This window comes from Sus scrofa, chromosome 1 (assembly GCF_054392235.1).
Source record: "Sus scrofa isolate SSC_HxYL_T2T_F1_AM1 chromosome 1, Sscrofa_HxYL_maternal_Yorkshire_Landrace_v2.0, whole genome shotgun sequence".
Taxonomy (NCBI): Eukaryota; Metazoa; Chordata; class Mammalia; order Artiodactyla; family Suidae; genus Sus; species Sus scrofa.
Genome location: NC_139383.1, coordinates 268,922,428 through 268,949,466, shown reverse-complemented (window position 1 = coordinate 268,949,466; position 27,039 = coordinate 268,922,428). Strand labels below are relative to the sequence as shown.

General features: G+C 40.6%; 2 protein-coding genes across 6 annotated transcripts in view; one reads left to right on the top strand and one right to left on the bottom strand.

The window, feature by feature from the left end:
• LOC110257084 (uncharacterized) overlaps nt 1-27,039 on the top strand; it is a 485,227-nt gene that overhangs the window by 292,624 nt on the left and 165,564 nt on the right. The window lies entirely within an intron of this gene.
• On the bottom strand, nt 15,405-25,436 carry TLR4 (toll like receptor 4). Of its 4 annotated transcripts, none has more exons than NR_120680.1 (3): nt 25,096-25,436; nt 21,059-21,225; nt 15,405-16,684 (listed from the first exon to the last, which is right to left on the bottom strand). NR_120680.1 is itself a non-coding variant. In NM_001113039.2 (3 exons), the coding sequence occupies exons 1-3, from the start codon at nt 25,186-25,188 to the stop codon at nt 16,211-16,213; spliced, it is 2,526 nt and encodes an 841-aa protein (NP_001106510.2). In that variant the 5' UTR covers nt 25,189-25,436; the 3' UTR covers nt 15,405-16,210. The 4 variants fall into 4 exon arrangements, 3 of the variants coding, with proteins under 3 accessions (NP_001106510.2, NP_001280246.1, NP_001280245.1); NM_001113039.2 differs by having other exon boundaries at nt 15,405-18,476; NM_001293317.1 differs by having other exon boundaries at nt 15,405-16,688.

The window sequence follows — 27,039 nt, the reverse complement described above, 5'->3', positions numbered from 1 at the left end:
TACAAAAATAATAAAAAACAAAGTCAGGCGTGTTAGGCATTTACATGCAGAAGGGCCTCCTGTCTCTTCCACTTGGGGCCTTTGCTCAAATTACATTACCTTCTGTCTGTTGTCATCACAGCTGTCTATACTAGCACATCTAGTGCTCAGCTATTGAGATGAATGAGGGGATGTCATGCAGCTGGGTTAGACCCCAAGGGACATCACTGCTGCTACCTTTTCCCCAAAAGTGCAGATTGTGTTTCAGGCCCTGAAGGTCCCACTCCATACTTCATGAGATGGAACTCAAAGGGGCCAAGGATTCCAGGGCTCCTGAATGTTTAGTTCCTCCTGTAACAAGATCAGGAATCTCTTTGACATTCATCAGAGCAATTGAGGTTATGGCCTTCACATTCTGCTGACTGGTCTTTTGACTCATCTTTTCCCTTTAAATCCATCTGCCACACCACCCCCTGAGGGGCAGAACTGAAGCTCATTTCTTTTTTTGTTTGTTTTTTGTCTTTTTGCTATTTCTTGGGCCGCTCCTGCAGCATGTGGAGATTCCCAGGCTAGGGGTCCAATCGGAGCTGTAGCCACCGGCCTACGCCAGAGCCACAGCAACGCAGGATCTGAGCCGCGTCTGCAACCTACACCACAGCTCACGGCAACGCCAGATCATTAACCCACTGAGCAAGGGCAGGGACCGAACCTGCAACCTCATGGTTCCTAGTCGGATTCGTTAACCACTGCGCCACGAAGGAACTCCTCATTTCTGATCTTATATCCCTTCCTAGAGTAAAGAGCTTCACCATTTCCCAATGCCTTAAGAAATTGTAGGTCCTTCCAGATCTGGCCCCCTGCTATGTTTCCAGCCTTCTCTCTTCTTTATATTACCCATAGGTTTATCATGGAAAATATAACTTATTGATGGTTCTTACTATGTGATAGTGTGCCAACTGCTTTCTATTTACTATTTCCATTTATTTTATTCCATTGTAATTCTCTGAGGCAAGTAAATGTTATCCTCATTTCACCAAAGTGATTAAACTTAGGAACAGGGGAGTTAAGTAACCTGCCCTGGGTCACACAGCTTCTATTTAGGTCTGTCCATCACCAATCCCCTACCCCTACTTTTAATCACTAATCTTTGCCTTGTGTATATTACACTACAATGTAACCCACAAGTTCACATGTGTCTCTCAAGTAAATCTGCAACTCTAACAGATTCGGAATAGCATTTTTGTTCATTGTTCTCACCCCTAGCTGGAACAGAGCCATGGCAGATATTCAGAAAATGTTTTCTAAATTGTATTATTTTACATTATATCTCCTAGTGATAGAGATGTGGCAAGATCTACACTTTAAGTTCAAGTCACATTTACATTTCTGTGACTTCTGGCTTTGTAATGATCCAGGACAGAGTTGTTAGCTGCTCTGTGCCTTAGTTTCCTGACTGTAAAATGAGGTTTGAGTGAAGAGTAAATGAGTAAGCATTGGAAGAATGTTGGGCATAGGGGAAGTTCTCCACAAATGTAAGCCCTAGTTATCAGGTGGCTGCCTGATGACCCATAGAACTTTGGTACACTTTTAGGAACGTGCCCATCACACGGCTCGTCCCCGTCTACTCTGCTTGACATTGGCCCTTCTGAGTGGGGAGGGCATCCTTTGTTTGGGTTTTTATACCACTCCAATTGAAGGCCTGGTGGGTCATCTGAGCTCAGTCAAGGTTTTTAAATGAGTAGGCACAGAATTCCAGAATTGTGTCTATGTTGCCATTCAGGCCATCGGGGACAAGAAGCCTACTTGATAGCGATTCTCAGATGTCTCCTCCAGTTTCCATGCCTGGGTGAACTACATTCCAGTGCTTCCTGATGCCCCATTCAACCTTTGCTCATCCCCTAGTTACTGAAGCTGACCACATGGGCAACTGTGCAAGAGCCATGTGCCAGGCACTGTGCTGAGTGTCTTATGTGCATCACCCCAATTCATGTGAACACATTACAGTGAGTACCCCAGTGTACTGGAGAGAAGCTGGTGAACAAGAAAAACTATACTCCTCATGGAGGGGGCAGAGGAGAGAACCTCTGTTTGAGAGCATTCAGCATCTCTTACCTCCCAAATCTCAATCAGTGTCTTGTAGAAAGTCAAATGTGCCAAGTTAGGGGGAAAAAAAAAAGAGGGGTCTCTCCAGAAGGCAGAGGTCTCCCAGAATGTCCCTGCATCAGGACAGAGGCTTTCTACTCTAGGCTGGCCAGAAGCTCCTGCTGAGCAAAAGGCAGGGTCTGGCTTGAACTGCCTTTCTGGGCAAGAGTTTATTTCACATCCCAAGACCTGTAAAGTACCAACTCTCAGTGCTTTTTCTGTATCACAGGTGAAAGTAATGGATGAACTCTTATGCATAGGGAGGTGGATTTGGGCTCAATTTAAATATTTCTATTTATATATCCATCAACAGAGTTGTCAAACAATGAGATGAGACACTTTGGGGAATAATCAGCCCCATCACTGGAGCTCTGAGCATAATCTGAACAATCATGAATAATAGGTATTTGAGGACAGGATTTTAGAGCCCAGTCTTGGTGATCGGGTACACATGAGTTCCAGCCTCACCTCTTACTGACTATAATTTATTAGCTAAATGATTTGGAGGATTTATTTCAACCCCCCCAAGCCTCATTTCCCCTCTGCCCAATGGTAAGGACACCTACCTCATGGGGTGGTTGGGGATATTGAATGGAGTGATGCATATAAAACAGCCAGTGTAATGCCTGGCACATGGTAACTGCTCAAAGGCTGTTTTATTTAGTAAATGTTGAATAAATATATTTATTTCATTAGTGTCATTTTTATTCTTATTGTTTTATGGTAGTGGATGGAATTTCTGCATTGGTTAGAGTGTTGAACAAAAGTTTTAGATAGATATATAAATAGATAGATAGAAAAATAGAGAAAGGAAGAGAAGAGGAGGCTAAAGCCTTTAACCAGAGCCCCAGACATAAACAGATTCAAGTAGAACCACTCCAGCAAATCCTTCACATGTGTCCCTGCACTTCCTCTCCCATTTGTGTTATTATCATAGTGGTAGCAACCATATCATTTACTACTGCTACCACCCCCCCTACTCCAGTGTTGTCTCCTTCACACACTGAAGTGAATCCTTCTTGCAGCGGGATCAGGCAGATCTGCCTCCATTCTGGCCATGCCTCTCACTGTCCCTGTGACATTAGGCGGAACAGGAGGCTAGTGGGGAGAGACAGGGGGGCCAGGGCCCAAGTCAGCTGTACTAATATGCCCTGTTATACAGAGCACTTCAGAAGATTTCTTTTTCTGGTGTTTCATATTCTGTCTCTACCCCTCAACTGGCATCTCCCTGAGGGCAGGAGGCAACTGTCTTTTCTCTTTGTACCTTTTCACCACCTGGTACAAAACTTTGCATTCAATGAATGCTCTCTGGCTACTAGTTTCTATAGTTGCTAGTTTCTAGGTGATGGATTCTTTTCTACTGGATTGTCTACTCCGGAGAAGTAAAACTGCTGTGTCATGATTCTTTGACTTTTTTGTCATAAAAATAGGGGAAGGAGAAATTGCATAACCCTGTTAAACAACTGACAGCAATTTAACAGTGAAATGTTCCCTTTACAACAGTGATTCTTAGCCCTGATGTTGTAACATTCCAGAATGTCCTCTTGTTTCTTGAAAGGGAGGGTGGGGACACCACAATTCCCGGAGAGTGTTTAAAGCAAACCAAATAACAAGTCACATTACCTCAAGTCTGAGTTATAGCTTTACCAGTGTCACCCAGCAAGTTTGTCACAACATCAGAATGAGAACTTGAGCCTCCTAAATAACTACAATCCAGTAGACTGAATACTAAGAAATTACTGAGACTTTAATATGATTATATGCTCCCTGTTTCTTAACAAAAGCACACACCAAAATCTAGTATTTTTCAGTGGTTGCTAAGTGCCTTGCTCTTTGCTTTTATTAACTCATTTAATACATTATCCTTAACTGAAAGAGGAGCAAACTGACATGGGATAAATGGCTTTGCCAGGGGTCTAATGACACCAATTAACCCTTGGCATATATACAATTAACTATTTCTGCTATAGTCTTTCCACCACCTTGTGCTCTAGCCATGCTCTTCTACCTGCTGTTTCCCAGATTTAAGCTTTGCATTCATGCTTTTTTTTTTTTCCGTCTAAGAATTCCCCTTTCTCATCTTCCACCATGCTCCACCCACAGGACTATCCTTTTAAAATGTCCAGCTCAAATTAAAATAGCACTTCTTCTGTAAAGACTTCCTTGACTGTTTCCAGGCCGAACAATGCCAGCTCCCAAGTAGGCAGAGCAGTTTGTGTGCGTTGGGAGCATGTCTTTATTATTTATTCCTGAACTTTCATGTGTCTTGCAGGGTACTAACCAATGTAGCTTTGCTGTGAATGTTAGGTGGGAGGATGAGAGAAGTGAAGAAAACTTCCAAGGAGAAAAAAAGTGAGAGCTTTACTTCAGCTAATTAAACTGCCAGCGAATCTGAGAGGCGGGATTACTATCTCAATTTTACCTCTGAGGCATATGAGACAGTTACTATAAGATTTAACATTAGAGCACGGATCTGCCTGATTCCCAAGCAGCATTTCCTCCAATATATTAGGAGAAGAAAAGGAACTTTCTTTGGGAGATGCAACTGGCATTGTCACATGCAGAAGCCGTTAGTGGAGTTCACACAAAGAAGAGAAGGAAAAGAGCAAAGTGAGAGAGAATATCAGAAAGTAAGTAAGGTGGAATATTGACAGTTCTAGGTAGTGAGGGAGACAGGGTTTCCCAGGAAAGAACTGACTTAGCACCCAATAAGCAGGTGCAAAGTGGGGATGATTGCGATGGCATTTAGACAGAATTGAACCCCAGATAATTGTACAGGTTTTCTTCAAACCTGTTTCCAAAGCCAGAAAAGAGTGAAGGGCACAGACAGGGGCCTGCTTCAGGCAAAGGAAAACTAATGATTTAAAGGCAGATGCCACAGCTCAGAAAGAGGTGGCATGACCTCACTGCTTGAGAAGGGAAGTACCTGGGAGGTCTGGAAGCCTGGCCACTGAGTACATCTTTGGTGGCTGTTTGCAGCGGCATATGGCTGAGGGATGAGGGCAGCCCCACGTGATAGAAGGGATAATCAAGGATGGCATTTTAAGAAAGAGAGCAGGAAGGAATGAGGAACCAGAGGTCTCTGCAATTACCAATCGCCAATTGTGAATGTATGCAGAGTGTTTACTCTTAACAAACGAGAATCACAGATGGTGACAGGCACCAGGGGTCAGACCTCCATAGCTAACTGTTTAGGAGCCTGTGAGATATCACTTTAAATGTCAACTATGGGAAAGGAAGGGGTAATTGCAAGCATTATAGTGTAAGAAAGCACTTGGATTTAGACAAGCTGTAGTTTTCTCCTAAAGATGATTCAAAATAGCCAAGTATACACATTGCTAAAATATGGAAGACTCTTATAAAGATGACATATGGATTAGTTTTAAAACTTTTTAAATGCGTAGGTGAGATCAGAGGTGTTTGGGGAATTATACACTTGGACATAAGAGGAATCCTTCTTTCAAGGAGTGTTCCATCTGGTAGGATACTAACCATTCCTGTGTATATAGCACTTCCCTAAAATGTCTTGAACCCCCTGTTTCATTTGCTTCTCATAGCTGTCATGGAAGTGACTTCATGAACCATTCACTCTCTGGATAAAGAAACGGAGACCAAGGGACAAAGAGATCAGGGTTGGTTTGTTAAACAAATAGTGGTGGAGGCAATCTGCAATCCTGTTGTCTTAACCTCCGCTTCCATAGTCTTTCACCTAACCCTCAACTGGATTGATAATTGAATCTTTTCCAGAAATGAGGGAGAGTGGAGAAAATTATAAATGCATGAATAAATCCCTGCCTGATTAATGAGTGTCCCATTTTCATATAGTATCAGGAGTTTTAACCCACTAGAACCACATGGTAAGGATGCCAGAACGTCTGCATGATAGAGCTACACCTCTAATCATAGAATAGAATTGCTGGAAAGGGCATTATTCCAACCCCTGCATTTTATAGATAAGGAAGTAGTCCTGGAGATGTGAACCTGCTAGAATGTCAGAGAGCTGGCCTGACCCTTAGTGGCCATTTGGTTCACTGCTTTCCAATAAGCAATCTTTCTCATGGCATTTTCACTTTTTTTCTGCATCTGCATACCTCTTGCATTATTCATTTTGTTCTCTATTTTGTTTTGTTTTGTTTTTTTGAAAAAGGCACACATTATAATCTTAAATATATATTTTAAAGGATTCTTTACTACTCCTCAAACTTATCACAAATAGAAAATAATCTTTATAATCATAATTATTAAATTATAATCATTTAAAGCAAAACATTCATTGATTAACCACATGCAGTCATCTCTTTTACCAACATATTGTACTTTGGAAGGTGCTGGTCCAGTTCAAGTGTCCCATTTTACAGGCAAGAAACTGGAGTCCAAAAGAGGAGTTTTGAACCATGCATCTACTGCCTCTGGACTTATCTCAGTAGCTAATATTCTAGTAACTGGCCAAGATGGTCCCTGCTCCCTGTGGTGCTCAGACCTGGACAAGACATGGAGACCACAGCTAATCCAATCAAAGACAATGTGTGGAAAGGACTCAGCAGGAGCCAGCAGTGAGCTGACTGGCCAGAGATTTACTTCCTGCCATTAATTTAAAAACTGCTCTTTTCAAGGAGGAAGTTTTTACAGCAAGTATTTCCTACTGGAGAGCAGCAGACTCCTCCAGAGGATTCAGGTTCTCAAGTTTAAAGGCCACGTCTATTGAATATCAACACTCAACACCCAGTGTCCCACCGACCCCAAAAAATACCCAAAAGAGGCTCCTGGAAAGATTGGTAAAAGCCCAGCACATTCTCACACTGGAGATTTTGGTGTTTTCAGGAGAAAACCATTTTTGGAATCTTGATAGTGAATGGTAAGGCAAATAGTCAGTTTGCAAAAGTGGAGCTGACAAGTTATTTTGATTTATTTTGCAACAGAAAATCAGGAAAATAAAATTGGCACCAGATGCCTCAGTGAGTTCAAGGCAGACCATGACAGTTTTCTGATATAAGTTTATACTAGGTCTCAGCTATCCTGGAGCATGAAGAAGGGACACTGGCAACACATTAGGAGGAACAGAGAGAACTAAACACTTGCCTAGGTCACATCATCTAAATGGATGCCGTGAGCTCAGAATCTAACAGGCCAGGCTAATCTCTCAGTGACTCTGATCTGGTGAGATTGAGACAAAGTACCTGTACAGAGTGAAAGAAAGAAAACTTTCCTCACCAAGAGGAGGTTTTTTTTCGTTTAAAAATAAGGATCACATATTTCATTCTGTTGAATTTGCCTTGGCTGTGATGAATCTTAGCAATAAATCTCAAGGACAAAACCAGTCATCTCCTAAATCTGGGATATTATCCTCTGTTTTCTTTTTTCTTATTTTGTCGTTTTAGGGCCATACCCATAGCATATGAAAGTTCCCAGGGTAGGGGTCTAATTGGAGCTGCAGCTGCCAGCCTACACCACAGCCATAGCATGCAGGGTATGAGCTGTGTCTGCAACCTACACCACAGCTCATGGCAATGCCAGGGATCAAACCTGCATCCTCATGGATACTAGTCAGGTTCGTTACTGATGAGCCACAACAGGAACTCTCTTATCTCCATTTTCTATTGTAATTGTAATTCTCAGGTCTATCTGTGCGTTAAAATCACTTGGGGAATATACAGATTCCTTAGGCTCAGCTTCTCGTATTAAATTGGAATTTCCAGCAATAAGGATGATAAACAAACTAGAAAAAGAGGTAGAAATATATAATTAAAGACCTCACATTATTCTTTTTTTTTTTTTTTTTTTTGCTTTTTTGTTTGTTTGTTTTTAGGGCCACACCTGCTGCCTAAGGAAGTTCCTAGGCTAGGGGTCGAATTGGAGCCACGGCTGCCAGCCTACACCACAGCAATAGCAACTCAGGATCTGAGCCACGTTCTGCTATCTCCATCACAGCTCACAGCAATGCCGGATCCTTAACCCAATGAGCAAGGCCGGGGACCAAACCCATGTTCTCATGGATCCTAGTCAGGTTTGTTAATGGCTGAGCCACGAAGTGAACCCCTCAGGTGATTTTTAAGCCAAGCACTTTTTGAAAACTCATAGTTGATGAGCTTTATCATCTTGATATATTATTTCCACTTTTAACAGTTCTTTTGAAATCATCTCAGTTGTAAGTTGCTTGAAGTGCTTGCTGAAAACAGACCGAGTACAAATTAAGGGAGAGGAGGGAGCGAGTAAGAGACAAAGAGACACAAGAAAACATGACATGTTAGATTAAGTAGCTTAATCTATGTTGCCTTTTTTTTTTTTTTTTTTTTTTTTTTTTTTTTGCTGTGCCTATGGCATGGCATATATAAGCTCCCAGGCCAGGAACCGAACCTGCACCACAGCATAACAATGCCGGATCCTTAACCTGCTTAGATTAAGAAACTCTTGACTAATATAACTTTAGTATCTTGCAACAGAGAATGCTTGTCTAACCTTTGGAAAGTGACTTCCATTACCCATCTGAGAAATAAAGTCAAAACCAATTTGTCTGGGGACTTTTTTTTTTTTTTTTTTTTGCTTTTTTTAGGGCTGTACCCTTGGCATATGGAGGTTCCCAGGCTAGGGGTCTAATCAGAGCTACATTTGCCAGCCTACACCATAGCCACAGCAACACTGGGTCCTTAATCTACTGAGCAAGGCCAGGGATCGAACTCAAAACCTCATGGTTCCTAGTCGATTTGTTTTCCCAGTGCCACGACAGGAACTCCTGTCTAGGGACTTTGTAAGAAGTTCAGAGCCTCTGAAGCTTTTTCATAGAATTCTCCTTAAAAAAAAATTCCTGTTTCCATAGAACTTCTCCCAGGGAATTCCTTAAATAGGAAGAGTATTCATTATTTTTTAATGGAGGAGAGAAGACCAAGAAGAGTCTAAAGAGGAATAAACATAAGACTGAATCCAAGGAAAAAAAAGGGCCAGGCAACTACATCCCACAGCCAGGCCCTGGGAAGATGGAGGCACAAGGTTCTGGGAAGCAGTGGATAAAAACCAGGCTGGGTTATCTTAGGTCAGTCCTATCTTGCACGGCTCATGGGAGATGGGGTGTTGTTAGTGTGAAACAAGAGCTCAAATTGGCGACTGACTGGTTTTGATTTAATTACATAGTGAGATAGTTTCTTAAGAGCATACAACGCCATCCTTTCTCCTAAACGTGGGTTTAATTTCCAACAAAACACTTCTCACATAAACAACACGTCTTTTCTAAACCCTTATTGCCATTCCCAGAACTGCTTGCAGCCTTTCAGAAACCCATTATTTTATAATTATAATCAAGACTATTAGGACAGGACGATTTGTGCCAAAAAGCACATTTACACCCAGAATTGTCACTTAGCACTGTCACAGGGAGGTATCATCTCTATTTCTGTAGAAATCAAGGGGAGTAGCTGACACTGCCTTATAAAATTTCAATTTCTAGATGGCATGGGAGGTACTGACCTTGTCTAAATTATTCTCCGGTCAGTCCTCTGCCTACTCCTGGTAGAAGAGCTGTTACTTGGTGGAAAGAATGCAGCCCTGGTAATCAGGCCAACTTGGGTTCACATCCTAATTTTCCTCCTTCCAACTGGACAAATCACCTTTGGACCTCAGTTTCTTCATGCAAAAAAATGGTAAAGCTACTAACACTTCCCCATTTTAATTTTACAATTAAATGTGTTAATACACAAATTAGAACAGACCCAAGCATGTGCCAAAAGTTTAGAAAATATTAGTTGTTGTTGTGATTAATACATAGAAGCTGTGTGACAGTGGATAAGTTACTCATCCTTTTCTGGTCATCCACTTCCTCTTTGCTAAAAGGAAGAGATTGGTACCTAAGCCACAGGGTAGTGGCGTCAATCAGATAAGCACACAGTATGCTCAATGTATTTGGTTACATTTGATCAGCCACTTATTCCACAGGTTTCTCTATGAGTTGAAAAGTTCTTTGAGTCCCATAAGGGAACCCAAGGTGTGTGATATTATTCTAGCCATCTGGAAAGTCCTTAGCTTTTGGAATTTCCCCCATAATTTCTGTGTTCAGTTACAGGTCTTTGATTTCCTTCAGGAAGTCAGAATGACGAGAAAAAATGATATAGCAACTTAAGCATGTGGTTTCCAGGAAAGGCATCATCTAGTGGGACTGATTTGACCATTGTTAAAAATCTTTTGTCGCACATAACTTTTATTTACTTTTCCCCAGACTCTTATGTTTGTAATAGTAATAATAGTTAGTAACACTAGTCATAATTCTCTTTGGTCAATACCAATAAAAATTGCGATAGTGAGTGGAATTCTCTTGTGGTACAGCAGATTAAGGATCTGGTGTTGTCACTACAGCAGCCTGGGTCACTGCTGTGATGCAGGCTCAGTCCTTGGCCTGGGGATTTCCACATGCCATGAGTATGGCAAAAAAATCTATGATAGTGAGATAGGAAATTTTATGCATTTTTGTGAGAAGAGGGCAGTGTTTAAGAGTCCTGGCTATGGAGTGAAGTGGACTTACATCTTAACCTCAGAGCTGCCATTCATTAACAGATGACTTTGGACACATTAGAGAATGATTCCAAGCATCAGTCTACTCATCTGTAAATTGGAAATAATTAACATCTTCCTAATTCATTGATGTGACAAAGCAAATGAGATAGCACATATAAGGCCCTTGCACAAAATAATTGCTTAATTAAAGTTAACTATCCTCATTATTATCAGCATTGTCATTACAGCCCAATGAGGTCTCCCAAGAAGGTAGTATTACCCCAGTTTTATGTATTGAAATCTGAGCCTCAAGGCACTTGAATAACTTGCCCATATTCACCCAAGTAAATGAAGATCCTGGACCAGATCTTAGTTTCTGCCTTCCCAGGCAGCATCAGGATTATGCTCCATTATAAATGAACAGGGTCTGGGGTTTGTTTCATTTTTTTTTTTTTTATGCTTTTTTCAGGGCCATACCTGCAGCATATAAAGGTTCCCAGGCTAGAGGTCAAATCATAGCTGTAGCCGTTAGCTTATGCCATGGCCACAGCAATGTAGGATCCGAGCCGTATCTGCAACCTACAACACAGCTCACGGCAACCCTGGATCCTTAACCCACTGAGCAAGGCCAGGAATTGAACCTGCATCCTCATGGATGCTTGTCAGATTCATTAACCGCTGAGCCATGACAGGAACTCTGAACAGGGTCTGGTTTTTTCCCCTTTTGAAATCCTAGCATCTCTTAATTCAGTGCATCTTTCAGAGCTAGGACCCTGCTGTCTCTTTCCATCTCTCTCCCAAAGAGTTAAATCCCTGTGTTTGACTCTAGGTGTGAGACCCCCTGCCTTAGAGAAGTTCAGGCTTCCAAGTGTCTGTGTTAACTTCTAACAGCCTTGGGATTGCTTTCACTCTTAAGGCAGCCCCTCCAAGAAGGTAATTTTAGAGCTGTGCTCTGTCTCCCTTCCACTCTCTATTTTATTTTCATAGAAGCCCTATCACATAGAAGAGGCTGACCCTTCCTATTCAAGAAAAAAAACTTGAAATTAGAGAGATTAAGAAATATGTCCAAAATTATATCATGAAGGTGTGGTGGGACCAGAATTCAAACTCAAGTCTGCTATTTGCATCTGCCAGACTTAGTAGCCACACAAGGGAAGTCCATGTAGGATTTTTTTAAAACCTGAACCCCCTGCATTTAGCAACAATGGCTAAAATATTCTAGCAGAAGAAAATTAAAGCCAAAATGTCTAGCCACTTTTGATTTTCAAAGCATCTATATTCTTCTTCAATTAACAAAGTAGATTGCCAGAATTCTAGGTACTGGGCTGAAATTCTAAGAGCAGACTCAATTATTTGTGCCCTCTTATTGGACAAGCAAAAAGAAGTTAGAATAATGGTACCAGTGGGAAAGTCAGTTCAAGGGGCATGCTTTGTTGCTCCTCCTTCAGACAATCCAACTTAAACTCTATATCAAGATGCATTGCTAAAGTTGATGTACTGAGACTATATTAGCTAAACCACCTTATTGTGTTGATTTCCAATGATACACCCTGCCATTTAATGAAGGCATCGAAGGAACAGCCTTATTGAAAACCATGTGGTAGGTAATTGTTATACATAAGTAGCAAAGCAGCTGAGCCAGTCTGGAAAGCCACCTGAATGGACCTACTTGCTGGAAGTCCTAGGAGCCTTGTGGAAAATACTTTACTCCACTGAGAATGAGAGTTGAAGAGGGAGAGGCTTAGTCCATCATTGTCAGAAGAAAAGGTTGATTTTGAGTACTGCCCAATACACATCCTTTGGGTTAACCTTCAAATCTAAATTCTGGTATTGTGCCCTGACCAACCAGTGGAACCATAGGAGGACTAATTGTAATTAGGGAGTTTCTTTCTGTCTTGGCCCCCACCCATAGAACTCCAAACTCCTGAAAATCAAAGCCAGGTTCCTGGAAAGTCTTACATGAACTCACAAAAGTCCTGACAAGAATGACTGAAAGGTCTGTTAAAAGAGAATGTTTAAATACAAACTCTGCCCTTTTCTATCTGTGGGATTTGGGATAGGGTATTTACCATCTCAGAGCCTTCATTTTCTAATGGATAATAATGCCGATATTACTAGTGCCCATCTCTTAGGCATGGTTTAGGAATTAAAATTAGATATCATACATATGGAGTTCCTGTGTGGCTCAGGGGGTTAAGGATCTGGCATTGTCACTGCTGCTGCTTGGGTCACTGCTGTGGTGTGGGTTGGGTTTGCCTGGCCCAGGAATTTCCACATGCCGTGTGCGCAGCCAAAGGAGAGAAGAAAAAAAAGGTATCATACATAAAGCTGTAGAATAGGACCTAAAAATAGCCATTAAGAATAATTATTATTAGAGAAGGCTTCTTCTCACATTCTGCCAAGGTTTTTGGAATCCTTGGAGTTAAGGAACCAAGTGAAGGAAGTGGTTGAGGACATCCATGCTGACAACAGGAACGGAGAACAGACATGGAAATCTGGAGCCCCAGGAACTGCATGGGTGACAGTGAACTGTGTTCTGGGACTTGAAGGTCTTGACTGGGAAAAATAGAGGACAATATCCCCTCCAGAGATGATTCTTCACTCATTCATCCATTCTTCAAATAAGCAGGTGTCGTATTCTGCAGTGTGCCAGCTGTTGAACTCAAGGCTAGGGAAGCAAAGGGTAAACAGACTTTCGGCCTTCCCAGGTCTCCCACTCATTCTTGTGAGAACTCCAGTGAGTTCATGGAAGACCCTATCAGAGCCTGCTGGTTGATTTCTAGAAAGGTTAGAGTGGCCATAAAGGGCCTAGTGTTCTGACAATCCTGTGGGCAGAGGCTGAGTCAGAAAGAAACTGCCCAATTACCCTTACAGTCCTCCTGCGGTCTCACAAGTGGGAAAAACAACAATTGCTAAAAAGGTGTTACTGAGAAGAGCCCTCAATGTTTCTCATAAAGTCCCAGAGGATTAGTCCCCTATAAAAAGAATGTTTCTTGTATTGAATGTGTATTACTTTTAATACTTACAAGAGTTTTGCAAAATAATTACTGCCCTCCTTTTATATTTGAGTTAACTAGACTCTCAGAGAAGTGAATCCAAGGTCCACGTGGTGAGTGGTGAGTGAGAGTTTTGAGCTTTCTCCAAAAGCCACACTAACCAAACATCAGGAGCTCTCTCTGGAGTTAGGACTGGATAACACTATGTTAAAGCTTATTAGTGCCTTTTTTTCCCCTCTTTTTGTTCTTTGTCCCCATTTTCCAGTTCTCATTAACTAAACTTGTCCATGCTTAGTTTGTTTAAATCTCCCTCTTGTCCTTTAGGAAAAGAAATGTGTTATAAATAAAACCCTCAGTATATATAATGTCTGTATGCATATGCATTTGCCTAATGTTTCATGGTTTCAGTGAAAAACCCTTGACTACTCTCAGCCATACGAAGTTTAGGAGTTTCACTTCCCGTTTTGTGAACGTGAAGCATGAAGCGACAGGGGTACAGTGGAAAGTGAGCTGCCCAGTGTAGGCTGGAAGCCAGTTTCAGGCCCTGCCACTTTACTCTGTGGCCTAATAAATTACTTCCTTGAACTTAAGGTTTTATGTTAGTCAAATACAAAAGTAATTATTAATCTGCTACCTTACTTGGAGCATAAGAGATTCAAATGTGGTCATAACTCAGTGTATATGTTCCAAGTTGTAGGGTATTATACAAATTTAAGGCAATCTGATCACAATTAATTTTTCTTTTCTATCCAACCCTTTATCTTTCTATAATCTGGACAATTAAAATTGCAAAGAGCCTGTTCTAGGCCTAACTTTCCTCTTTCTCCCATTTATGTTTCTGTCATATCATTTCCTTCCTTTTTTGTCTATCTCACCTTCAATTTTCAGAATTATCACTAGGAGAGGAGACTAATGGGAAGAAGTAGTAGGAAATATTCCAGCTGTATTTTGATTTTCCTCCTTAGAGTCTTGGATATTCACTCAAACTAACACACAAATGCAGAATGCATACTTAAACAGGAACACAAATACTCACATCTAGCCTGAACACACACACACAGAACATATGCCTTCAAGCATATTCAGAATCTAATGCAGGCATTTGTATATAAACAAACACATACAAACATAAGAGTGAGGACCTTTCTCAAACACTGGGCATCTACATCAAATGCTCATAATTTCCATTACACTATAAACACACCTTCTTCTGTGCAGATAGGATCACACAAACACAACAGGACACAGAGAGGCATGCACACAAATACATGCACATTCAATAGTGCGTAAGGCCTATAAGCACATTCAGGCATGTTCAACAACTCCAGCCATGCTCCAAAAAATACACTCTGGAATACTCAAGTCACAAACACACTCCTGAGGGTGACCATATATCCAGTTTTTGACAACTGTATTTTCCAAATGTCCTCATTGCCCTTTATTTGACTGTGCCATTCTAAGGAAGCTGGGTGAATCCACTTTTCTAAAAATTCCCCTTAACCTGACCCACAGTAACCCCAGGGACATTTTTTTCTGTGATAACATTTAATCTTTCCTAAATATGGTCCTGGAGTGACACCCAGCAGGAAGGAGTGATGTGTGCCCCCCACCTTGAATCATTTCACAATCCCCTGAAGGATGCAGTGGTCCATCAAACAATATTCATTTGCTGCTGTTCTCAATATGTGGTCAATCCGACGACATCAGCTCATGTGTTTCTGGGGTCATCAGGAAGAGATGACCTCCTAAGGTCATCCCACCTCTTGCACTGCCTCTCTCACCCAAATTGCTTATTATGAGACCGGGAAGTTGGACTTGTCTCCCTTTATTCCAAGAAGTGCCACTTTCAACCAAATTATTTTAATGCTACCTTCATGACAGTCATAACTTAGTAGGTAATAACTTGAGAATGACATCAAGTGACAAAGTGACAGTGTATTTTACATATTTTCTCAAAAGATAGTGGTTAATTATGGAAATTTCCAGCATGTTTCTAATAGCCTTATGATACAGGTTTATAGAGGAGACATGAAAAATGAGAACTGGATTTATAAAAACAAAAGAATATATTAGTTAATAAATAGAACATCTAATGGAGTACCAGGGATGTTTTTGAACTGACTTAAAAGTGGAGGAGGGGTAGCTGAATCAGGAGCCTTCTGATTTAAACTGTGTTCAGTAGGAAAGGGAAAAATGAACCCAGACCCTGGTCAGTTGAAACTACCCAAACCAATTTGTTTTAACATAGTTAAAACATGTACCATGATGCAGTTTCCACTAAAAAGACTCCAGAGAAGAACTCTGTCCTTTTCTCAGCTGACTGAGACTCAGGATCTTAGTTCTAATACAATTTGATGCGCTAAGAGTTGAATTGGCTTTCCCTGTCCTGGACGCCTTAGCTGATTTGGTCGAAACATCCACCTGGAAGTTCTGTATTTTAGAACAGTGTTTAGTCCCTCTAAATTGTAAACTCCATGAGACTGGCAGTCCTGTGTATCTCGGGCATCACTGAATCACCAGCCCTTGGCACAGTGCTTGGCATGTTGCAGGATTTAGTACTTGTTAACAAGCACGGGATCCAGCTGACCAAGGGACACGTTGGGAGTTTTCCCTCCTTAAGTGAAGGCTGTTGTATCATGCTGGTTGCTTTCTGAATCCTCTGTTCCTTCTGGACTCCATGGTTTACCATCCAGCAAGGCTTTCTTGAGTCGTCTCCAGAAGATGTGCCGCCCCAGGACGCTGTCCTCCCACTCCAGGTAGGTATTCCTGCTGAGAAGGCGATACAGCTCCACCTGCTGCCGCAGCAGGGACTTCTCCAACTTCTGCAGGACGATGAAGATGATGCCGGCATGACTCCTCAGAAACTGCCAGGTCTGGGCAATCTCATACTCAAAGATACACCATCGGCTCTGTATGAAGTGCTGGGACACCACGACAATAACCTTCCGACTTTTGTGGAAACCTTCCTGGATGATGTTAGCAGCGATGGCCACACCGGGAATGAAGTCTCTGTAGTGAAGGCAGAGATGAAAAGGGGGCACCCCCTCCTCCAAGTTCTTTACCAGTTCATTCCTCACCCAGTCTTCGTCCTGGCTGGAGTAGATAACAAAGGCGTCATAGGTGCTTTCACCTCTGCCATATTTTTTGCAGCCCACAAAAAGCAACAAGTGGAAATAGAACTTATAGACCAGGATTCCTGCCACAGATACCAGGAGGAAGGTGAGAACTGACGCACTAATGACGGCCTCGCTTATCTGACAGGTGGCGTTCCTGAAACTCAGCACAGGCAGGTCCTGCATTTCTAAAGGTTGTGTACACACCATTTGCTCAGCTCCCACAAGGAGCTGCTTCTGGTCCTTGACCCACTGCAAGAAAGTCTGGTGTTCACACGCACAAGAAAAGTCATTCTTAGTGAGATTTAAAAAAGCTAGGCTCCTTGGCAGATGCTGTAGTTCTTGTTCCTTGGAGGCCACGATAAGATTGTAACTGCAATCCAGAATCCTGAGGGAGTGGAGTGGTTTATAAGGAAGTGTATCCAAGAACAAGAGTCTGTTGTGACTCATATTTAGCACCTGAAGCCTAGGGAGGGAATGAAATGCCCTCTGGGATACCTGTTCCAGTTGACACTTAGAGAGGTCCAGGAGGATTAAGTTAGTCAGATCTGTGAAGACATCAGGAAGCAAGTTGTTCTGAAAAGAATTGCCAGCCATTTTCAAGGTTTGGAGGCTGACCAAGCCAGCAAAAATGCCACGGAAGACAACGTGGATGTTAGTATAAGAAATATCAAGGTAATGGAGGTTTCTGAGTGATAGGAATATGGAAAAGTCATTAGCCTGTTTCAAACTGGAATGCTGGAAATCCAGGTATTCTAGTTGCTCTAAGCCCATGAAGTTTGACTTCATGGTAATGATTTCATTGAAGCTCAGATCTAAATGCTTCAGTTTGGTTGTCCCAAATTCATTGTGAGAACAGCAACCTTTAAAGCTCAAGTGATTTCCACTGAGATCTAGAAACTGAAGGTTTGGCAGGTTAATTTCAGTAAAAGTGTGCATATGTTTATTGTCTTTGAAAACAAACTTTTTGAGAGAGTTGAACTTCAATGCAGGAAATTGTTGAAGTTTACAGTTAACCACTTCTAAGTGTTGCCACCTGAAATCATTAGGAAGGGCTTCTAGACCACGCAAATTCAGACTCAACAGAGAAATCACAGAGGCATTTGCCAAACAATTAAATAAGTCAGAAACATCATCTGGGAATTCACCAAAGTGTGCTATCCGGAACTGTTCAAGGGTCAAATTGCACAGTTCCTCCAGGACAGATTTGTCAAAACTTTCCAAGTTCCTTTCATTTTTAAATTCTCCCAAAACCAACTGATTGATTTTTGAACCAGCCAGACCTTGAATACAAGTTTTCATTACATCCGAACTATTAAAATTACTTCGCAAAGTCAATCCATTGAGCCTAATTTTGTTAAAGGCACCTGGTTCAATAAAGTTTAAAGGGTTCAGGGACAAGTCTAAAGAGAGATTGAGTAGGGGCACTTGATGTAGAACCTGCAAGTGTTCATGATAAATATTTTCGATTTTGTTCTTAGAAAGATCCAAATGCTCCAGGTTGGGCAGGTTAGAAAAATATTCAGGTAACTTGAAAGAATGGATATGATTGTGAGCCACATTAAGCTCCTTCAAGGTTTTAAGATGTCCAATGGGGAAGTCCTCTAGAGACGCTAGGTTTGTCTCAACGGCAACCAGCTTCTGTAAACTTGGTAGTCCAGAAAAGGCTCCCAGGGCTAAACTCTGGATAGGATTTCCCGTCAGTATCAAGGTGGAAAGGTAATTTAGGCCCTGATATGCATCATCGTCAATTGTCTGAATTTCACATCTATAGGGAAGAAAGGTACAGATTATATAATGTTTCTGTTGAATAAAAAATTAGAATGAAATATTAACCCAGTCATCTAAGTCTTCACACAGACGTGGCATGCCATATGATGGTGCATAGGCAAACATATCAAGTGAGGCAGATAAAGCAATGAAGAGGCCCACAAATTTGGTACAATTATACTGGCCACCATCACTATCTTTTTGTCACACTAGGTGCACCACACTAAACAGAGGCAGCTCATCCATCAGAGGGAAATCAGTTAAAGATCAATACTGGGGACCCATGAAGACAGAGCTGTGGATCAACTTTCGACATTTCCTGTCATGTAAAATTGTGATTATATATGCAGTTGGTGCATATGACACAGATAGTTGGTTGTTAGCCATGATAAATAACTGGTAAATTTCAATTTTAAATATATAAAAGATTACATCAAAATAACAGATATCTTTAACGTTCATGAAAAGATTTCTATACAAGGGGGCTTTTAGAGAAGCAGAGTATTAAAGACAAAGAGAACATTTTACTTGGAAGCAGCAGATACGGACATGAATTTCTGGTCTGCCGTTATCAAGACATGTGAACATATATGAACCTCTTAAACTCACCTTCTTTCTCCTCTACAGAAAGAAAAAAATATGTATCAATAGATTTCCATAGGAAAAAAAAAGGCTGACTGGTCTATCACAAAGCATCTTTAAAAGACAAGCAGAGGTACTGTACTTAAGCAGTGTGAAGCAGTATGAAAAGGCAGAGTTTAGGGAATTGGGTGGACTGGAAGTTTGGGGTTAACAGATACAAACTATTACATTTAGAATGGATAGACAACTATATCCTACTGTATAGCAAGGAATTATATCCAGTTTCCTGAGATAGACCATGAGGTAAAATAATGTTTTTTAAAAAGAGTAACTGAGTCACTCTCCTGTAGAACAGAAATTGGTACAACATTTTAAATCAAACATTAAAAATGAAGAAAAAGAAAAGGCAGAGTTTATCTTTTGCACTATTAATTGTCCTTGCCCTAATCCAGAATCTCCTCCTGGCTAACCAGGAAGGGAAGCTGGCCATTCTCTAAGCACATATTTAAAGACTCTGAGAGTCATTCCTTGGGTATGTGGTGGGTCGAAGATGATTTATAATAGACAGCGTTTGATAAGAAACCACTTCTTAATCTTTTTTTTAAAAAAAGAGGGTTGGTTTGTCTACTTCAATTCCATAGAGTTCTTGTACAAAATTCAGTATAGTTCTTGACAGAATTCTTACTCAGAAAACTGAGATTTTTATAAACTAATGGAATGCTCTAATAGTATTTTATACTTATAAAGTCTACTTTGTGAGGTTGTTAAAATACATGGCATGTTAATCTTCAGTATCACAATTAACCATATGGGATAAAGATCATCATTTCTGTTTCACAGATGTGAAAACTGAGACTTAGGGAGTTGAAGCGACACTCCTCAGGCCATATGTCAATAACTGTTGGAGGAGGACCTGGCTCAAGTCTTCTGGCCTCCGTATGGCTCCATGCCACTGCCTTTAAAATGCTCCATTTCCCCCTTCATTACAGTCTATCAATGTCCATGTTAGAGCATAAAACGTCAGATGCTTACCCTTCTACAGGAACACCTACCATCCTCTTCACCTTTATTAAGAGTTTCTATAGTAAAATGTCATATATACAGTATTTCTTCATGTTTTACAAACTCTTTAAAGATTATAGTCCATTATCTAGTACATTTCTAAATAAGGTCCCTGATGATGAAAATCATTTTAGGATTCAATTCCCCCAAAAATTATGACAATAACTCCACCTATGCTAATGAATGATATACTTCCCTGAATTAGAAAATAATCTGAGTCACTGTTCTTTCTCACCACAGATGTTTTCCTTTGATCTTGTAATCTTTCTCTTTAGGTTACTTGTTTCTTCTTAAGTCCTGGTCCTCTACCTCACTTTCAATATTCCAGACATTATTGGCATCCCGCTCAGTTTGTGAAATCTGTCTTGATTACTCGCTGCATAGAAGGTCTCTTTTCTAAATAACATGATGTGTCACCTCTAGTTTGCTAATAACTTATCACCTATCCTTATCTCAGGTTAAAAATACGGAATCAGAATCAGGTAACATCTTTGAATGTCTATTCTGTGCCCAGCACCCTGCTCAGGATTTTAACATATTAGTTCTTTCAAGTGGATAGGCCCTCCTTTATAGCTAGGGTTGTATGTTATATATCAGCAGACTCTTGTTTCCCAGCAGAGTTAACAACATATAGAAAGTAGTCAATTAATATCTGCTGATGAAAGAGTTGGAGTCAATTTACTTCCCTGACTTAAAATCAAAGATAGAGTTGTCCTGAGAAACTGACTTATCCAACTGCTCATTTCTGAGATAAGAAAGCTGAGACCTGGAGAAGGAGGTGGCTTACCCAAAGTTTTATAGCAAATAAGACATCTGTTGAATGAATGAATAAGTGAATGAAGATGAGACTCTACTAATCAAGCTTTCTTACTTAAGAATTAAATGAAAGAACAATGAACATTTTGCTCTGGATAGTGGTAAAAGCTCATGCATTACCTGGATAAATCCAGCACCTGCAGTTCTGGAAAGCTGGAGAAGCTATTGCTGTCTAAATGACTCAGGTAGTTAAAGCTCAGGTCCAGTATCTTGACTGATGTGGGGATGTTGTCAGGGATTTTGTAGAAATTCAGCTCCATGCATTGGTAACTAATGTTAGGAACCACCTGAAATAATCAGACATTAGATGCAGTGTCTTCCTGCATGCACCCTAACAGACTTCCCTGCATCTCCCCTCTCTTAGACCAGAGCCTAGGAGGCCACTGGTATAGGCACAGGGGCCAGTCAACCTTCTTTCATCCATCCATCCTTCCATCCAATCTTCTGTTCATCTATCCACCCATCCATTCCTGTATCCACTCACTTCATTCTTATAAAATATCTTTTTCTGGATTAGGAAGGGAAAAGGGAAAACTACTCTGTACCCAGTGTTTAACCTCTACTACCACAATGGCACCATTTATCGTGAAGCAGTCAAGGCAAGTAGTGAAGAGCTGAGGCTCTAGAGTCCAAAAGCTCTGGGTTTCACCCTAGCTCTTCCCTGTGATTTGAGGCAAGGAAGGCCATTGTTTTTCTGAATATAGCCTTCATTGTATAGAAGCTTAGGGAAGCGGCCAGTCAGATATCCAGATCTCTCTTAGCCATACCCCAGTTTTTGGCATTGTATTCTTTCCCTTGGATCGCTGACCTTTGAGCAGACGAGATAGAAATGGGGACATATCTTTGAGGTGCATGGACTCCAATGGTAGAACCTAGTAAATAAGATCAAGTGCTTGATGCTGCCTTGGTTCCTCTGCTGGTTTCGATCATATTTTCTCAAATTCTTTGTTAAGTCTTGTTCTCTAACCTCCAGTTTAATTTCCTAAGTCTCTGATTTCTTCAACAAATTTCCTTGCTTAAGCCAGTTAATTTTGGTTTTCAGTTTAAAACCAACAGAATCTGTTAAAAGGATTAATGGGATAAGGTATTTAAAGGTATGAAATCCTATTACAGTGTAAATGATCAATACATGTTAACATATATTATTATTGGCTATTATTAATTCCCCACTATATACCGGCTTGTTTCTTATATGTAACATACCTTAATTTAATCTTCAAATAAACCTTTTAAAGAAGAATTTAGAAAGATGAAGTAATGTGTGTTAAGTTTTACAGGCCATAGTGCAGTTCTTTGCTTTATTCACTTGTCTCCTAAAATATTATTCCCCATAGGGTCCTCACAGACCATACTGTCTAATACGTGATAGTTCAGGCATTCTTCCCTTGCCTTCTTTTATCCTCCCTCACAGGACGAATCACTATGTAATATTATGAACATATGTTCCATATATACTATTCATTTTCCTCACTAGACTGCAAGCTTTGAAAGTCTAGCTCTCTGCTATGTCTGCAGCAGTCAGAAGGTGCCTGGGAAATAGTTAATGATCTATAAATATTTGTTGAATAAATGAATGGATAACTGCTTAAATAGATGTTTATTCAAAACCCAGTTGAAGGCATTTTCTGCTAAGTGCTATAGACAACACAAAGACCAATGGGATATGGCTCTAGACTTCAATGAGCTCACAACTGAGAGAGTTAAAAGAAAAGCACAAGTTAGACTCCTGAAAAGGGGATGAAACCAGACTTAGAACATTTTCTCCTTAGTTCATTAAAAAGTGGAGATCAATACTGGATCCAGAGATTATAGACTGTAGAAGGCTTCCAAGAAAGAGAAAATTTCAAGGTGGGTCTGGAAGGATGAGATTTGGATACATGGAAAGGAAGGAGAGGAAGGAAGAGGGCACAGCAAGTACAGAGGGGTGAAAAACTAGCTCAGATTAACGTTGTGTGGCAGGAGTGGCAAAACCTCAACCAGAGGGGAGGGCCAGATAGGAGGCCTCGTACTTTGTTCTGTGGCAATGCTTTCAATCACATTTAAATGAGCAACTATAATGTGAGATGCACTGGGATAGAGTCATAACTAAAACCAGAAATTATCTTGACCTCTTATAGATTCCATTTCAAGGAAAATACAAGCAATAGACAAATAAAATATATATTTATATATATATATAAAACATAGGTAATACATGTTTTATATATATATAAAATATAAATATACACCTATATGTGTATGTGCTACAAAAATGTGCTATCAAAATAAAGCAGCATAGGAAACTAGTGGCAAATATGGGGGGTGAGGTGCTCTATGTGAAGCAATCAAGGAAGACTTATTGAAGGAGGTGACATATAAGCAGAAATCTGGATGAAATGAGGGATTAAGTCATAAAAATATCTAGGGCTGTACTGTCCAATAGGGACATACTGACCATAATGAGCATAAGAAATATGGATAGTTTAAACTGAGATATATTGCAAATGTAAAATATATACTAAATTTTAAAGACTTAAAACCAAAGAAGGAATGTAAAATATATTATTAATGCTTTAGTATACATTGCATTTTGAAATAATATTTTGAATGTACTGAGTTAAACAAAAATATTATTAAAATTAATTTCACTTTCTTCTTTTTATATTTTCATGTAGCTACTAGAAAATGTAAAACTACATTTTAAATTTAGTTTAAAAAGTTAACTTAGTTGAATAAAAATTTAATTAAATTTAGTTACTTAAATTTATTATTTAAATAATGTCACATGACCCTATGATATTACCACTGAGCACCACAGATCTACGGGGAAGGCATTCTAGCTAGAGGAAATAGCCACGGCAAAGGCCCCATGGCAGGAAAAGGTCCTGATAGCAATGGAGAGTTAGTGCAAGTTTTTAAGGATGGTAATTTGTTAGAACTGAACCTCAGGAAAAACTGCAACAAACAAACAACAAAAATGTACAGGTTAGATTAAATGACAGGGACAATGGGACATGAGACTAGTCCCTGTCCAAGAGTCAAGGCCAAGGGAACTGAGGATCTGCCCCAGAGTGATCCTGGAGGGAAGAGAAGGGTTGGGCAAGCTTTGGAAATGGAGAGTATTGGGAGCATGGGAGAAGGAGGAGCCACATGGTCCCCACTGCCACCCCCCTCCCCCCCTTGGTTTTATCCTGGGGGGAGCATGATTGGAGGATCTATACCTACTAACCTAACAGCAGGAAAGACACAGAGAGGAGGACAGTGAGAAGGGAATTGGGGAAACAGAGGACTTGCAGATAACAGATTTGTCTTTGTTACATATCAAAGTATATTGTTTCTTCCATGTCCCCAGTGCCAGGACTCTGGCAGGTTATGCTTTTCTTGAGTTTCTGACCCTGCCACATCCTAAATCCAGGACATTCTTGTGGCTGTTTGGGTCTGCCATGGGCTTCCAAAGCAATTGTAAAGTCCATGCAGTGGAAGAACAAACAAAATCCATCAGTAATGAGATTATGAACCAACTGATTGATGTTTCACAAAGAAAGCAAGCATTACATTAGCTGATATTTTATAACTTGTCTCTTTTTTCCTTCTTTCTTCATTCCTTTCTCTCTCTCTTTCTCTGTCTCTCCTTTTCTAACTTCTGTCTTTTTATCGTTTGGACAGAACTATGACCAGAAGTTGGAAATCTGCTTAGAAATTTCTATTAAGAGACTAAAAATATCTTCCTGAGATTGAAAGGGGCAAATAAAACAGCTCAAAGCAGAGTATGCAAACCACCAACAGAAAGGAATGACAGGAAGCAGGCTTCTTGCAACTCTGTACTGAAGCCTATAATTCTTTTATGGATGTGAAAACTAGTCTAAGAGAGGTTGGGTAACTTCTTCAAGGTCACACAGCCCAGAATTGGAAAGGCAGTGATTTTAAACAGGTCTATCTGACCTAACGTCCCATTAGCCCTTTAAGTCCTAGGTGGGACAAAACCCCATGGGCTGCCTATTAGTGCGCTCTTACCATGAATTTTTTGGTCCCTTTGGTCTCTTAAGTCTTTAAGGTAATTTGACTTCTGTTTGCTAATGAAACTAACCAGGGCTCACCAAGGGAAGCTCTAGGCAGAGAGCAGTTTTTCAGAAGCAAGGCAAAGCTCAGGGGAAGCTGAGCAGACTCCTACCACATACCTGCACGCAAGGGTCCCAGCTCTCAGATCTCAGGCAGGAGAGAAAGGCCATGGCTGGGATCGTGGCCACAGCCAGGCGGATGCGAGGAATCATCCTGGCATTTTCCGTGAACAGAAGTGACCCGGAGAAAGCATGACCCTCTGTATCTGCTGGTCAGAGCAGCCTCCCAGGCACTGCCGTCTTCTCTCCTCAGCACACTGCCCGGGGGCACTGACTCTATTCAAAGCAGCACTGGGTTAAGGGGTAAGAGGAAGTGAGAATGGCAGCCTTCGCATTCTGGACTTTTGTTTCTCTAATATTTATCTCCTCTGTCACCAGAGGGGAAGTTAGAAGAAGAAGAAGAAAACCTGTAGACCGGAGCTGGAGTAATAGCAAGAGGAAGCTGGCTTTTATCCCAGGAAGTCATCTGACCTCAGTGTTGTTGAGTTTAGGAAAACAGTCAGACTGGTCAAACAGCCTGTGTGACTAACTGCCTGGGACGGTGGCTTTCCACTTTTGTTTTACTAGTGGAAATTTACTGTCTGTGTTAGTTTGCTAGGGTTGCCATAACAAAATACCACAGACTAGGTGGCTTAAACAGCAGACGTTGATTTCCTCACAAAGTTCCAGAGGCTGGAAGTCTGTAGTCAAGGTGTCAGCAGGGTTAACTGCTTCTCTCCTTGGCTTGTAGATGGCTATCTCTTCCTTCTTGTGCCAAAGTTCTTTCCTCTTGTGTGTCTCTGTTCTAATTTCCTCTTCTTATAAGGACTGCAGTCATACTGGATTAGGATCCACCCATATGATGTAGTGACCTCCTTTTACCTTAATTACTGTTGTAAAGACCCACTCTCAAAATACAGTCACAGTCTGCAGTACCAGAATAAAGACTCCAGCACATGAATTTTGGCAGAGGATGCGATTCACTCATAGCACTGTCCAATTTTATGAAATCTTGTGAAGAAGCCCACATTTATGAAACATTGAAAATAGGGCTCCAGGGAAACACCGTTTGAAAAGTACAAGAATATTGGGAAAAGATTGGGATGAAGAATCAAATATACTGAAATTCAAATCCTGGCTGGGTGGTTTATGGCCTTGTAGCATTGGTCAAGTCTCTTAAACGACTGAGACAATTTCTGGTCTGTAAAATGGGATAATAGTTTTAAGCACAACAGAAATTCACCTTTATAAAGTTTATAACAATAAAACCATGTGATAGTAGTCAAATGATGCAAGCCACGAAAGCATTCGTTTTCTGGTCTTTAAAATGGATATAATCACATTCATATTGTGTGACTGAATTAAGCTGATTTACATAAAATGCCTGTTCTACTGCATGGTTCATCAGGATATTCCTCAAATTGGAGGCTATTAAGATGATTAAAAATATGAATAAAATGAGGGTGCTAATATGTACCTCAAATTATTGTTATGGGATTAAATAAGGTGGCATTTGTAAAGCTTTTAGGACAGATTATGTTTAGAGTGTAGAAAGCACAATGTAAGTTTCTGTTAAATAGGAACATAGTTTAAAATGGTGCCATTGCTGGTATTGTGTCCTAAATAGTTCCACCAAGATATCCATCAAGGACCTCAAATCCAACACATCTAAAATCAAGCTGTGAGGGAATGGGTCACAGGGGACGGAGCACAAACTCTTGCAAACTTCTTCAGCACTCATGTAAAATTAAGCTAAAAATAGTCCCAAACATTGCTTTGAGGATTAATCGAGACCATGTAAAGGTCTTCAAGTCATGCCTGGCACAGAGTGAGTACCCAATAAAGCTTAGTTCCCTTGAAAGTTAAAAACATTTCACTTCCATAGTCATCCAAAATGGATATCTCTTTGACTTCCTCATTTCACTCATCAAATGTGTATTAATGTTGTTTTCTTATTTCTGTATTCTTGATGCCCAGGCTTTGGGGACCTGGCTCATGGAGCTAGACTGAGCTGGCCAGTTCTTA

Bases quoted from the DNA above. Each gene is read 5' to 3' on its own strand.
- TLR4 (NM_001113039.2), bottom strand. From the start codon at position 25,188: ATGATTCCTCGCATCCGCCTGGCTGTGGCCACGATCCCAGCCATGGCC. The intron at 21,226-25,095 runs GTATGTGGTAGG...TGATTATTTCAG, and splicing joins GCTGGGACCCTTGCGTGCAG to GTGGTTCCTAACATTAGTTA. The intron at 18,477-21,058 runs GTAATGCATGAG...TCTTCCCTATAG, and splicing joins CAGGTGCTGGATTTATCCAG to ATGTGAAATTCAGACAATTG.